The 15,333-nt window shown below is 44.5% G+C and overlaps 1 protein-coding gene across 1 annotated transcript in view; it reads left to right on the top strand.

The window, feature by feature from the left end:
* The first annotated feature begins 205 nt into the window (after positions 1–205).
* The window catches only part of LOC125916944 (solute carrier family 22 member 15), a 58,671-nt gene continuing 43,543 nt past the window's right edge, over positions 206–15,333 (top strand). Inside the window, exon 1 of the mRNA XM_049623192.1 lies at positions 206–292. Within this exon, the coding sequence (XP_049479149.1) occupies positions 206–292 (87 nt within the window). The remainder of the gene's footprint in view (positions 293–15,333) is intronic.

The raw sequence follows: 15,333 nt of genomic DNA, 5'->3' as shown, positions 1-15,333 counted from the left end.
ATCCCCGACGCGCAGCCCCGCGCCCCGCGCCCCGTGCCCGCCCCCTCCCGGCCCCGCCCCGCCCGCGCACGCGCGCCGCCCCCGCGCCGGCTCTGGCTCTGCCCCCCCCCCCCCCGCCCCACCCCTTCTCTCCCCTCCCCGGCCCCCGCTCCCGCTCCCGCTCCGCGCCACCGGGCCGAGCCGGGGCCGCCGGGCCGGGGCTGCCATGGAGGTGGAGGAGGCGTTTCAGGCGGTGGGGGAGATGGGCATCTACCAGATGTACTTGTGCTTCCTGCTGGCCGTGCTGCTGCAGGTGAGTCCCCCTCCACCCCCAGCGCCCCGCTGCCCCGCCTCCCGCGGATCCCCCGAGGGACCCGGCCTGTCGCCCAGGGTCTGCAAACCCCGGGGGGAGGGAGGGGACACGAGCCCCCTGCCCCCGTCCCGCGCGAGGGCCGGCCTGGGCCCCAGCACCAGGTCGCCGTCAGGCCTGGTCTTTGGTGCCCGCCCCAGCCTCAGAGCCTGCCCCCTGGGGCTGTTCCGCCAGGCCCACCCACCTGCCACCTCCAGTGGGAGAGGGAGTGGGGGGGGGGGTGGTACTTTATCCGCCGACGAGCTGGTTAATCGTAGCGGATGCTGGGTTCTGCGGTTACCTGGGACAACGTCGTGAACGCGTGACGGAATTGTTACTCACCTGCGGCTCTGTCACCTTGGAATCTAGAGCACACAGTGAGCCCCGGTCGCCGCTGACGCTGACGAAGGTCCGACCTAGAGCGGCCTCCTTCAGTTCTGGGTGTCCACTTACCATCTTTTCCTGCATTCCAGGAGGCTTTCTGTTCCAGGTGCTTTCCGTGCATGGGGTTTATTTCTCCCCCGTTCAGGTTCTGCTGGGTCATTCTGCCAGAGGCCAGCCTCGGGCTGAGACTACTATAAATTGAATAATGTCATCTACAATGTATAAGATTCAGTTATAAAGTAGAATCATTTCTTTACTGTACAAAATTCTCCCACACTGCTTGCCCACCCCAGCCCAAAAATGTGGGTTTAGTATGCTCAAGGTCGCTATAGATACACTTTGCCAGGCAAGAGTTACTCTTCCTTTGCCAGCCTAAATGGCCCATTTAATGACATCAGTTACCTCTCCCAATATTCTAAAGGCGTTTCATTCACAAATTCTTGATTAGTATCTACTGTGAGCCCTCATTTTACTACTCCTTCATTCAGCACATATTTAATGATGCCTACTATTTGCTTAGCAGGGGCTACCGTGGTGGGCAAATCAAAGCCCCTTTCCCCCCAGAAGACCCCCATTCTAGTGTGGGGGGGGTGGGTGAGGCAGGCAGACAGTTCAATAAGTACAGTTAGTGTGCGATGATAATTATCCCGAGGAAAGTACAGGGAAGTCGTGAGTATAACCACCAGTTGCTTGAAACTGGCATAAGGCAACTGCTCAACAGGAAGGTAGGGGGTGGGGGAGGGTAAGAGTTGCCTTACTGATTCTGTTTTCCATTAAAATGTTTGCAAGTTCAGTTGTTTTTATCTCCAGCCAGAAGAGCTGTTCAAACGATGGACTGATAGATGATGTCAGTCCTTTTTTTAGCAAAGCAAGTTTTCAGTTCACAAATATTCAGGATTCTGAAGTTCTTTAAGTTCGGTGTTTCAGCTTTAACTGTAATTTTCCTGTGGGGAAAAAGTACTTCCTAAATCACAAAACAGTATTTAATACAGAGAGTATTTCATTGTACCCATGATGCCTGATGTTCATTTAGAATACTTTTTCTTTGAGAAAACTCTTTCCTCTTCTAACCAAGAATTACAGGAATATAATTCCTTTTCTGAACAATCCCGTCCCCCCATGCCTATACTCCACCTGCTGTCATTATCTTGTTACAGGCCTAGCTAGGTGTCTGCCTATTTAGAATAAGTTTGTCTTGAGGGAGTGCAGCACTAAAAAGGCCACTGTTCTGGGGCCCCTAGGTGGCTCAGTCAGTTAAGTGTCCCACTCTTGATTTTGGCTCAGGTCACGATCTCATGGTTCGTGGGTTTGAGCCCTTTGTCAGGCTCTGTGCTGATATGGAGGAATCTGCTTGGGATTCTCTCTCTCTCTCTCTCTCTCTCTCTCTCTCTCTTCCTCTCTCTCTGCCCCTCTCCTGCTTGCATGCTCTCTGTCTCTAAATAAATAAATAAAAACTTAAAAAAAAAAAGGGCCACGGTTCTGGGTTCGAGACCTATTGTTTTTCTCATTTACTTTTCTTTATGGTTGACCCAGTTGGTTTGAGTTTAGTACCAAAGAGCTCTAAGCCTGTGACCATGTTTGTTCACTGATCCCTGCCTGACATGTGGTCAGTATTTGCCATTGAAGAACCAGGTCTTATGAGTATTGGGAGTGAGTGACTGTTTATCTTGTAGGTGTGGACTGGGAGGCACCCTGTAGCTGTGTCTGTCCCAACAATGCCTCAGTCCAGGCAGAAGTGAATCCTTCATAGTGGTACATATTCATGAGTATTCAACTGCCCCATTGATATTCATGATAAAGGTGGTCTTGGGGTCATCCAAAGCTATTTTGGATATGAAAGTGGACATCACCAAAGACTTCTCTACCAAGTCACTTGTTGGAGATGGTTTTGGTTTGGGATGGCCTATGGAGTGGGAATACTAGGAGCCCCATTACACAATTATAATATGATGCTTTCATCATCTTGTGAAAGTTGCTTCTTCCAGCAAAGGAAGAAAGTAGGAAGCCCTTTTCAGAGCTGGCTTAGATGGGAAGTTGATGTTTGCTTCAAAAATCAAAGCCCTGGGCACCTGGGTGACTCAGTCAGTTAAGTGTCTGACTCTTGATTTTGGCCCAGGCTCAGGTCAGGATCTCACAGTTTGTGGGTTCGAGCCCCACGTCAGGCTCCACACCAACAGTGCAGAGCCTGCTTGAGATTCTCTCTGTCTCTCTCCCTGCTCCTTCTCTCAAAAATAAACTCAAAAGAAAAAAAAAAAAAAAGAAAAGAAACCAGAGCCCTGGGGTGCCAGGCTGTCTCAGTCAGTGGAGTGTATGACTCTTGATCTTGGTGTTGGGAGTTTGAGCCCATGTTGGGTATAGAGATTACTTTAGCACTGGGTGTTATATAGAAACCAATTTGACAATAAACTTCATATATTGAAAAAAAACAAAAAAAAAACCCAAAAATTAAAAAAATAAATAAAAAATCTTAAAAACAAAACCAAAAACAACAACGACAAAAACCCTCAAAAAAACCAAAGCCCTGGTCTACTGTTGCTCAAGGAACATGCAGACCCACCTGCACAGCAGCGCTAGCAGAAAGAGAGCCCTGTACACAGTAGGCGGGACTCCCAGAGAGAGGGACAGCCAGACAGGGAGCCACTGCTGAAGCAAGAGCCTTTTCTGCATCTGCAGTGTGGCAATGACCGACCCCAGTCGAGAAACACAGAACTAGAAGGGACAGAGATGGCAAATTCAGATCTTTGCATTTTCTTCTATCTGGATTTTATTATTATTATTATTATTATTATTATTAATGGTTTTAACCCCCCTTACTTCGAACATCCAAGTTCAAACTAAAAGGACAAAAGCACATCACAAAGCCAACTCGGAAGGTCTTTAGGTTAACCGTTTTTGTGGATTGTGGGTACCATCAGGTAGGCTCACAAGTTACCTCAATATCCGCTTGCCTTTAGCAAGGTGACTTCTGGCCACACACTCTGCAAACACAACCTTTAGAATCTCTATAGTGGTCACCTTTCAGGTACATAAAGGATTGATGCAGATTTTGTAGATATCTCTTCTTATGCTGATGAAAATGCCCCTGACAAGAGTGATAGGCGGTTTGAAAGTAGATAAGCAGAAAGCTAGAGGGAAAGGGATTGCCACAGGTAAAAATCGTTGTCTCATGAACACACAGCAATGTTCACAATTCTGTAGTTAGAAAAACTCTTACTGTCCAAATATAGGTGCCCTCCCTTGGACAAGAGCTATCTGTGGTATTTAAATGTGGATAATTCTGTGTGCTTTATTTCTGTTTCTATTTTCTGGTAGTGATTCAGAGCCGATGCTGTCATCGTCATTTGTGTTTGCGTACGTGTGTGTTTGTTTGCCAGGCTGTCTGGAGGAAGAAGGTTGGAATACAGTTCTTTGTGTTTTGAGCCCTTTAGACGCAAAGTGAAAATGGAACCCACTTCTTTGTGTTCTAAGCCGTCGACTCCAGCTCCTTCATTTTCCCGGGGATCATGCGTCACAGATTGTAGTGTAATTTGCACAGGATTTAAAACATCCATGAGCCAACGGGAACATGTAACCTGTAACAGGCATTAGTTTCGCCAGCAAAAGTGTGATGTCATCGTGGACCTCAGCTTGAGGTACAGTCTTCCGGTGTTCTGGAGCGCATTATTTTAATGTAAACTCTTAATAACCCCAATCTTATTTATCAGCCCTGGGGTTACCAGTGCCTTCAGATCATTCACGCAATAAACATCCTTTCATGGTGTTTTAGAAAGCAGAATGACTGACCAGGTATTGTGCAGAAGAGGAAACTGTGATAGTCAACACAGGAAAAGATGTTTACCTTCAGTGGTCACCTGGGACGGGCATATTAAAATGACTATGAAATATCATTTCACACTGAATAGATGAGCAGACATTAAATAGTCTAACAGTACAGGTGTGCTGAAAAAGAGGAGCGGGAACTGTGCCGTTCAGAGAATAATTTGGCACGGTCTAGTAAAATTGAAACCCAGCTTTAGATTCCTGGGTGTACGTCCTCCAACGTTTCTTGAACACGTGCATGAAGATATGGCTCAGATGTTTACTGCAGCACTGTTTGTAATAATAAAAATTAGTAACCACCTTAGCAACTCCCAAAAAGGGACCAGGTAATCAAAATGTGGCATAAATTTGATGGGCTGTAACAGGTTGGCGTGAATGAACCAGATCGATAAACAACTACAGGAATGAATTTCTAAAACACGGTGTTACATGAAAAAAATAACAAGTGTGATATATACAATATGACACAAAAGTCTTACTAAAAATTGTAAAAATATCGGGGCTCCTGGGTGACTCAGTCAGTGGGTTGAGCGCCTCACTCTTGATTTTGGCTCAGGTCATGGACCCAGGGTCGTGGGATCGAGCCCTCCGCTTAGTACAGAGCCTGCCTCAGATTCTCAGTCTCTCTCCCTCTGCCCCTTTCCCCTACTTGCATGCACGCTCTCTCTCTCTCTCTCTCTAAAATAAAATCTGAAAAAATTGTCAAAACAGGAAACTGTACCGTATTTGGTTTATCAGTGTATATGGACAATGTAGCAGTATAAACATATGGGGTAGAAGGCTCCACACCCAATCCATCAGATTGGTTACCTCCAGGGAAGGAAGGAGGGGTGGGGGTGAGGGGGGTACAGAAGAGATTTGCTCTGTATTCATAATACCGTATTTTAAAAATCTGAAGCAAATAAAATGTAGCTTGTTAATTGTGATGGTGGGTTCCTGAACTTTATTTTGTTTTGCTTCTCTGTGTTAAATTAAAAAAAACAAAAAAACAAAACAAGAGTGTGGCATAGAAAAGATCGGCATACTGAGAAGCAAATGCTACAGTTCATTTCATTAGAGTAACCGTCCACCCTTCTCCTGCCGTCCCTTTAACCAGTTAGCGCTGTCAACTGTGGTCTATGAATTTCACACTTAAGAGAATGAGGTAGAGAGAGTTTTGTTCAGGGTGCGCTCTTGAACTTTGTGTAGAACACTGTCACAGGGAATGTCTCCTACGTGCTTGCATTTGCCTCCCGGTCCTAATCTCCCCAGGAGATTCGTGGAAAGACTTCTTTTGATGAGGTATCGCTGAGGTGGTTCCGACCCCTCAACCTTAAGCAAGTAATGAAGTTCGTAGGGCAGACATTAGGGAAGACCTCACTGTGTTGGTCACTGAGACCAGCCCTTGTGCCTCAGGAGAGTCTCACCACCACCAGGGGTTCAGCCGTGATGACAACACCCGGCATGAGAGTCGCTCTATCATGACTCCAGAACACGTGAGCATCTACCAGGTTCTCTGTTAGTTTGGGCAAGTTTTACGCCGCCCTTACCCTCAGATTTAGTTGTGTCTGCCCTCAGACGGTGGCCGTGAGTTTGGGTGATAATCCGGGGAACCTTTGTTGGTGGAATATTCCATCACTTTAGGTAAGTGGGGCGCTTCCTAAAGAGACCATGGCTACACTTGCCCCCTAGTACGTCCTCGGGAAAGCTGTTGTCTGTAGACAGACACTGCCCCCTGGCGTAAAGCAGGTGAAGTTGCAAATCAGCCAGACCAGATTTCCATCCGGGGAGGTTATGGAAATACAGGGAGCCTCTGGGAGGTTTAGGGAGCCCCTTTGAGCCTCGGGCATCTGAAGAATTGGGATGTGCCTTAGAAAGCAACTGGCTCAACACCCCCACAGCACCCACATCTCTAGCAGCATGCCTGCTGGGGCCACACACAGCACAGCTACTCAGCATGTGCCCTGACAGAGAAGGTCACACACACACACACACACACACACACACACACACGTCATTAAAAATGTGAAGATAGACAATGTGTGGCAGAATGCTAGACTCTCTGAATGCCGTGACCCTCTGCTCTGAGATGGCTGAGACAGCTTCAGTAGGGGACCCCTCAGTCGTTTGTGTACTCTGGGAAGTGGCTGGATCATGAAAGTGTAATTCATTTGTTTTGCAAGTTCAGGATTTCTTCAAGTTGCCCAATGCCCAGCAGTTAAGTTGGCGTTGTGTCAATTTCACCTTGAGGTTTTCGGAACACGAGCTTGGCCCTTCACCATGGTCAAAGCCTGCCTTATAAGGGAGAGCTGGCCAACCCCAAGATACGCACAACTCAGGAAGCTCATCTCTGACTCCCTTAACCAACCTTTCGGGCAGAAATTAGCATCTGCATTTAGGGGAGTTGTATGAGGCTCAACAAGGAGTATATGGGGATTGTAGCAAAAAGAGAAAACATAGAAAAGAGAAAACATAGAAAAGAGAAAAGGGAAAGAATCACCAGAACTTGGACCACTCAGACATGAAACACACTCACATGTTGGTGGATTGTCTTCCAGACTTTTAGTTATACAAACATGTACATTTGCCTAATTTTTGCATAAATTTGTATCTTAACCTCAATTTTTGTCTGTCAGCAATATCGTGCACGCCTTGCTGCAGTCATAAATGAACAACCACATATTTTATAATGGCTGTAGCAGTGTAGCAATGTGTGGCTGTACCAGAACTTGCCTATTCCATTATCTCTTGTTGCAAACATAGGCTGGTTGGTTCCTCTCTTTCGGAGTTCTGAAACCCATGCTTTGGGCCATTGTCCGGCTCTGGTCTGCACTTCTCCCGGTTGGCTGTTGGCCACTCTTCCTAAGCTCAAATTTCTCCTGACTCCATTGCTCACATCCTCTCCAGATGTTCTTTGGTCCCACTTTATGGATGGAATAGAAGTACAAACTTCCTAAACATCTCCTTTCTTTTGGTTTGAAATTAACGTTTACCCTTACCTGTCATTACATCTCTTCAGAGTGTCCAGGAGGAAGACAGCTCAACCTTCCTTCCAGGGACATCCTCTCACCTTTGTTCTTGATTCCTTATTACTCTCTCAGTCGTTTCTAATCTTCCATCTTTCTGCATTCTCTCATGTCCCAAAGGGTGGCCTGCATATGGTAGATCTAGGTGGTCTGTGGAAATTATATTGAATAGCATTAGCTTATAAAGTGAGAGAGTTATTCCCTTTTCAGTTCTTCCTTAATCTTTCTTTAATTACAATTTTTAAATGTTTATTTATTTTTGAGAGAGAGAGAGAGAGAGAGACAGAGCGTGAGCAGGGGAGAGGCAGAAAGAGAGAGGGAGACACAGAATCGGAAGCAGGCTCCAGGCTCCGAGCCGTCAGCACAGAGCCCGACGCAGGGCTCGAACCCACGGACTGCGAGATCATGACCTGAGCCATAGTTGGACCCTCAACCGACTGAGCCACCCAGGTGCCCTGATCTTTCTTTTATCTAAGAAGAAAATCTCATCTGGTGCTAGCAGTTCTCAAAACTTTTGCAACTATTTCTGTTTTAGCAAAGGAAATGAACTAGAAGTAAGAATTAAAGAAGGCTCAGAGGGGCGCCTGGGTGGCTCAGTCGGTTGAGCATCCGACTTCAGCTCAGGTCACGATCTCGCGGTCCGTGAGTTCGAGCCCCGCGTCGGGCTCTGGGCTGATGGCTCAGAGCCTGGAGCCTGCTTCCGATTCTGTGTCTCCCTCTCTCTCTGCCCCTCCCCCATTCATGCTCTGTCTCTCTCTGTCTCAAAAATAAATAAACGTTAAAAAAAAATTAAAAAAAAAAGAAGGCTCAGAGTTCAGACTTGGGCAGAAAACCTTACCTAGTTGAAATTTAATAACGTTATTCTTTTTTTATGGTAGTGGCCATTTTGTTTTCAAAGAAACATTTCACATGAAACACAGAGACTAATGTCGCAAACATACCTGTGCCTACTTCTAGATTTGACAAGTGCTAATATTGTGCCATATTTGCTGAAGGTGGTGTGAGTTGTAGTTCAACCCGAGAGGCAGAAAGCAGAACTCCTGGGATGGGGACACGTGTGTGTGTGTGTGTGTGTGTGTGTGGTATGTATTCATATGTGTATGATTATACACATAATCAGTGAATAATTTGTCACAGAGATTTGACCACGCACAATTGCGAGAGTTGGTTAAGCCGTCCCTGTAAGGCTGTTGTCTTTGTGTCTGATGTTGGAGCTTGACGTCTGCAGGGAAGGCAGTCTGGAAGGGAAAGTATGGTCTGGAAGCCATCCGAATTGATGGGAATCTGTGCTGTTCTCACTGCCTCCAACCTTGATGAAGCAACTGCCTTTCATCTTGGAAAACACATACTTGGCCCGGGAGTCAGAGATGCTGAGGGAGGGTCCAGGGGAACGTGGATCCGTTGCAGGCCCAGCTGTTGTGCTCTACCAGCAGAGCGAGCCAGCAAAGAAGTGGCAAAGAAAGGCAAAAAACACCTTTCCCAGCCTTCTGAGCATAAAAAAACAAGATGGCTGCTCCTTTGCTTTCACCCTCTCTCCCCAAATCCTGCCTGAAAATATCTCTTGTGGCCCGTCTTAAGTAAAAACACACTAGCCAACACTTGGCATTATGACATGGTGTTTATTTTGATAGTTCCATCTGTCTGGTCATATTTCTATTGATATAAAATTTTATTTCTTTGCAAATTCACTTAAGTTAAAAATTTTGAACTGAATTTTCAAAGGGCATATCTGATAAAGGGTTAGTATCCAAAATATATAAAGAACTTATAAAACTCAACACCCCCAAAATGAATAATCCAATTAAAAAATGGGCAGAAGACATGAATAGACATTTTTCCAAAGAAGACTATACAGATGGTCAACACACATATGAAAAGATGCTCAGCATCACTCATCATCAGGGAAATACAAATCAAAACTACATGAGATATCACCTTACACCTGTCAGAATGACTGAAATCAGCATAAGAAACAACAGGTGTTGGCAAGGATGTGAAGAAAAAGGAACCCTCTTGCACTGTTGGTGGGAATGCAGACTGGTGCAGCCACTATGGAGAACAGTATGGAGGTTCCTCAAGAAGTTAAAAATAGAACCAGCCTATGATCCAGCAATCGTACTACTAGGTATTTACTCAAAGAATACAAAAATACTAATTCGAAGGGATACATGTACCCCGATGTTTACAGCAGCATTATTGTGGGAACAGCCCAAGTGTCCATTGATGGATGAATGGATAAAGATGCGGCATATATATACAATGCAATATTATTCAGCCACAAAAAAGAATGAGATCTTGTCATCTGTGATGATGTGGTTGGAGCTGGAGAGCACAATGCTAAGTGAAATTAAGTCAGAGAAAGACAAATACCATGTAATTTCACTCATTTGATATCAGATCAATTTCACCTCTTTGTTTCTGAACTGTTTTCTTTTTAAAAATTTTTAATCGTTTAATTGTAATTCCAGGATAGTTAACATACAGTGTCTTTATCCATTCATCTGGACACTGGGGCCGCCTCCATAGTTTGGCTATTGTAAATGAATGCTGCAGTAAAATTTAAGAAAAGTGAAATTTAAGAAACGAAACAAGCAAAGGGGAAAGAAAAGAGCGAGAGGCAAACCATGAAACAAACTCTTAACCCTAGAGAACACACTGACGGTTGCGGGAGGGGAGGGGAGGGGGGTGGGTGAAATATACGGTGGGGACTAAGGAGCGCACTTGCTGTGGTGAGCACTGGCTGTTGGAAGGAAGTCTTGACTCACTATATTGTACACCCGAAATTAATATTACACTGTATGTTAACTGGAATTGAAATAAAAGCTTAAAGAAACATCTTGAATCAATTTAAAAGAAGACCGTTAGGGGCGCCTGGATGACTCAGTCCGTTCAGCATCTGACTCTTGATATTGGCTCAGGTCATGATTCCGGGGTCGGGGAATCGAGCCGCGTGTCAGGCTCCATGCTGAGTGTGGAGCCTGCTTGGGATTCTCTCTCTCTCTCTCTCTCTCTCTCTCTCTCTCTCTCTCCCTCTCTCTGTCTCTCTAAAAGAAAAAAAAAAAAAGAAGACTATTAAGTAAATAGAAAACAAAAAACGGCACATAAAATTCTTGCAGGGAGCACACAGGTGACCGAAGTTTGGGAAAACTGAGCTATCCTGTAATATTTCTTCAAAGAACACTAAAAATATGTGGTTTACCTTCTCGACTCTGATTGGCCTATTTTTTTGCCCCAAAAGTTCCTTCCTCTGAATGTGGTTTTGATTAAACCCCTACTAGGTTTTTTCTTCCTAGTTTCTGGTGTCATATTTGCAACTTTTTCCTTATTCCCCAGTTAGATTTCCCATCTACTTTCTCTGTGCTCTCATCACCTCATTTCCGCCGTGGCTAATACTGCATTTGTGAAAATCTGCCTTGTGTTTGTAGCTTTCGGTACGTTTGTTGTCCTCACTTGAATGTATTTGCCTAGAAGGAAGTGATTATTTTTTAGCCAGCCTTGTTATCATCTGAGGCCCATAATATAATGTGTTGCAAAGTGTTGGAGCTCACTAAAATTTTTTAAGAATTAAACTGAAGTCACAGAAGGAAGGTAGTCAGGTGGGGGTATTTCCATTTTATTTGGGAGAAAGGGAGGGAAACGGATACAGGTTAAATCACTGTTTACCCAAATACTTAATTTATCCAAAGTCTTAATTAGTGGATGGAACAAAGATTAGGTCCTGGAATGACTGGTTTTTTATCTTGATCATCATCTTTTCTTTTTCTTTTCTTTTTCTACACCATTTTGCAAGGAATTAGTTAAAATGTATCCTAGGCTGTTAGTTATAGAGTGGTATGTTGGGTTTATTTGGAAGCATATAGAAATCGAAGTTAGCGTTTCTTTCGTTCAGGAGAAAACAGATCATTAACAAATTAGAATTTCACTATATCTGCACTGTTAGATACAAAATAATATTTCCCCAGTAAATAGTGCAGCTATTGACCGCTTTGGAGATTAACAAAGGAGCCATCAGCGTGGTCTGGAGTGGTTTGTTGAAGACTTGAGAAGGGCTGAGCTTGTGCTGAACTTGGGAGCTTGGGTTTAGAGAGAAGTGGGAAGGTCATTTCAGATGGAAAACAGTAAAATTGGGGGAAAAAACTGTAGAAGACGGAACAACTTTTAGGCTTACTACACAGAGTGTGGCCCAGACTAGCAGCATTGAGCTCAGGAGAGCTTGCTAGAAATGTGGAACTCAGGTCTTTCCCAGGCTACAGGACCAGACCCTGCACTTTAAAGTCTGAGAGGCACTGGTAGATGCCATTTGTATGGGGCTGTAGAGTTTACTGCTGGCTAAAGGAAACATCCCATTTGACCCTCAGAATAGGTTAGATATGAATGAATTAGATAAAGATGGTTACTACCAGTGTCCAGTCTCACTGAAAAGAAAACCTGAAGTTTGGAGAGGTTTTGATTTGCTGAAAGGTTCCTAGAGCTGAGTTTCCAACTCAGGTATACAGATTCCTTCCCCTTTTCACACCACACCATGAGAAGTCATGCAATGGGGAGCTGAGCACGCCAGTACAGAAAGCGTGAATGTGGATTAGGTAGCAGCTGGCCCATACAGTGGGGATCTGGAACGTTAAGACATTTATCACTTATCCATTGATACGTTTTGGCCAGAAGAATGTCATGAGGAGTGTCTCAGGGAGACCAATCTGGTGGCATTATGTGGATGAATTAGAGTTGAAAGAAACAGGACTTTGAGACACCAGTTATTCAGGGCATGATATTAAATATTTTCAATTAAAAAAAAATAGGTGGTATCTGTAAGTCACCCGACATTGACTGAAGACCCAGTTTGTGCTGGGCACTGGGCATCTGGGCGTGCTGTCATGATAGGCTTGCCCACGTAATGCTTTGGTTGAGTCAGTCAGTAACAGAGTACGAAGTGCAGAAAAGACTAACGGTAATGACAACAACAAAGTCATCTTCCATTTCTCCCATGAGGTGATCCCGTTCTCATCCTGGTTTTGCTATTAGTGTTATACGTGATCTTGAACGAGTCACTTAATTGCCCATTTTACCTACTTTAAGACCTAAACATCATACTTCCCATGACTTCACAGCACAAGATATTGTGATGAGATCATTTATGGGGGACGGTTTGGTTTCCGGAGTGGTATAAAAGCTTATAATGCTGTCGATATAAAATCACTTTTAAAACCTTCACTTTTTGCAACTTCAGAAATTTCAGTCCCCTGGTGCATTGTAGTCACCTAATTATAATGACATTGAAAGGGGAAGAAAAAGTGCAGCCATCTGTGACACTTGTTTTCCTTCCCTGGAGGGGGCTTTGGAGAAGGTAATGGCCTCTCTTCGGTGTTGTTGACCCCACTTGGAAGGAGCGTGGATGGTGGTTTCTGATTGTGGCTTTAAGACCCAGCCGCTGATGGGTGCGATCATTCGACAAGAATCCGTGGGCATGGCAGTTATAGGGTAATACAGACAAGATTGAGAGACTCTTTGGACTCTGGCGGAGAGAAGCAGGAGTTCTGGGCTGCACGTGTCTGACCCGTCTGGTGACATAACGCCACGGCTCTGTGTGTGCAGTTGAGGTCCCTGGGTGTACATGTGTGTGTGCACGCATGGCGTGCACACTGGAAACACTGCGAGAGGTGGGAGGAGGGCAGAGGAGATGAGAAGGTGAAAGCGTTCATCGGGCTTCAGGTTGCTGGGAATAATACTGATTAACACAGATCATACTGATTAACTGGGTTTCACTGCTCCCCTCTGTGAATTAGCGTGTGTATGAGCACCACCTCTTTGTTTCTGAACTGTTTTCTTTTTAAAAATTTTTAATCGTTTAATTGTAATTCCAGGATAGTTAACATACAGTGTCTTTATCCATTCATCTGGACACTGGGGCCGCCTCCATAGTTTGGCTATTGTAAATGAATGCTGCAGTAAACACTGGGGTGCATGTAGTTTCTGAACTGCTTTCCACACAGCGTAGCTTCTGCTGAGAATGGGAGTGTCCACGAAAAAGCACACTGCAGAGTAGAGGATCCTTTGAGCATTTCCTCTCTTACCTAGAACATTGCTTATCTTAGAACAGTCCAGATAAAAATATGATGTATTAACATATTTTCAACAAGCACCTAGAATAGGGCTTGGCGCATAATTAGAATTTAGAGAAGCATTTGCTGCTGTTATTAGCATTCTATCCCAGTCATTTATTTATTCATTCATTCACTTGCTGAGTGTGGGCTTCATGTGTCCAGGCCCTGAGTTGTTTGGTGTGGAAGCCCAGGAGTGGATCACACAAAGATCCTGCCCTCAGGGACAGAATATTCTGGTAGGAAAAATAAGATGAGCAAGTACATAAATAGGATGGCATGAAGAAAATGATCTGTCTCTTACTAAGAAAGGTCTAGATGGAGCTTTTGGGGGTGAACAGAAGCAGGAGAGGGCTTCCGGTGGGTACGAAAGGAAGGGGGGGGGGGGGGCGGGAAGTGGTACCTGAGTTGCATCCCAGAGGATGGAAAAGGTTCAGAGACGCTGCTGAACCAGGTGAAGTGCTTTCCATGTAAAGCAAGTGGGAGGCACAAAAGCAGAAAATAGCATATTTAAGAGAGAAAATATAACTAGTTTGCTTTGCCCGATTGACGGCTCTGTTTTGAACATGTGTTTTGCTTCATCTCCAGAGTTCACGTGCCCCATATTTTTTCATTTCTTTGCCCTTCAATTAAGATCAGCAGATTATAATAAGGAGGGGCAGTTACTAACACGATGCAAGCGGCTTTGTAATTATAGCTGCTGCCGAATGTGTAATCTATCTGTTCTTGTAATTATTAAGGTTTTTATTTTTACAGACTGCCTCCTGGCCTAAAACTTCCCTAACAGTATGCAAATAGGGGCCAGGAAGCAGTATAAATCTAGAAACATGATTTCTTCTGCCTTCTACAATAAATCACCCATGCAGACTGACCTGTGGTGGCTGGGTACTTCTCGGGAGGCCCACCGTCACTTGCCTCAAAACAGATTGGGGCTGCCTCATATCCTCGCAGCGTCACAGAGAGTGCAAAAATCACACCCTGGGTTTTACGTTTGCTTTCTGTTATGACACACACAATGTCAGGACTTCCTTTCTCTTTCCTTGACACTAATTCCATCATCTACTTGTGATAAATTACTCTGCCTTTGGCATTTTAGCTTATCCACTTAACAGCTGAATATGCCCCTACACCGTGGTGTGGAAGGAGCTCGGGGTTCACTGATGGATGGAGCCGAAGCTGTTGGCAGATCTCCTCCTTTTCGTGCCTCAGTCAGCACATCTGTCCAGTGGGGGTGTTACTATATGCTATAGCGAAATCACAGCTTCGTACTTTGTAAAACGCTTATTGTGTTTAAAGGTATTTTAAGATACCAGGTTCTAAATTAATGGGGATCAGTTCTTAAAATAAGATTTCTTCCTTAGTGAGACAGTTCTCACTGGAACAGACTGATTCTGTGTTTTCCGAATTCATTTGAAGCTTGAAATAATCATCCGGCAATGAGAACTAATATAAATGGAAATTCATAGCATATAAAGGCTGCATAGGGCTCAACAGCTTGTAAACCCGATTGTGAATAGCTGTAAGGCCCAGAACAATCAGAGACAAATGGTATATGTGCTCAATAATTATTTCTTGAATGAATGAGGGAATTTTTTTTTTAGGGGAACAACTATGTTTAGATTAAATAATGATTAAGTAGAGCTAAGGGTTATAAAGCGAGTATTTATTATGGGATTTTGAATTTCTTTACAGCTTATGAAAG

Source organism: Panthera uncia, unplaced genomic scaffold (genome assembly GCF_023721935.1).
Source record: "Panthera uncia isolate 11264 unplaced genomic scaffold, Puncia_PCG_1.0 HiC_scaffold_1335, whole genome shotgun sequence".
Taxonomy (NCBI): Eukaryota; Metazoa; Chordata; class Mammalia; order Carnivora; family Felidae; genus Panthera; species Panthera uncia.
This window is presented reverse-complemented; position numbering and strand designations above follow the sequence as displayed.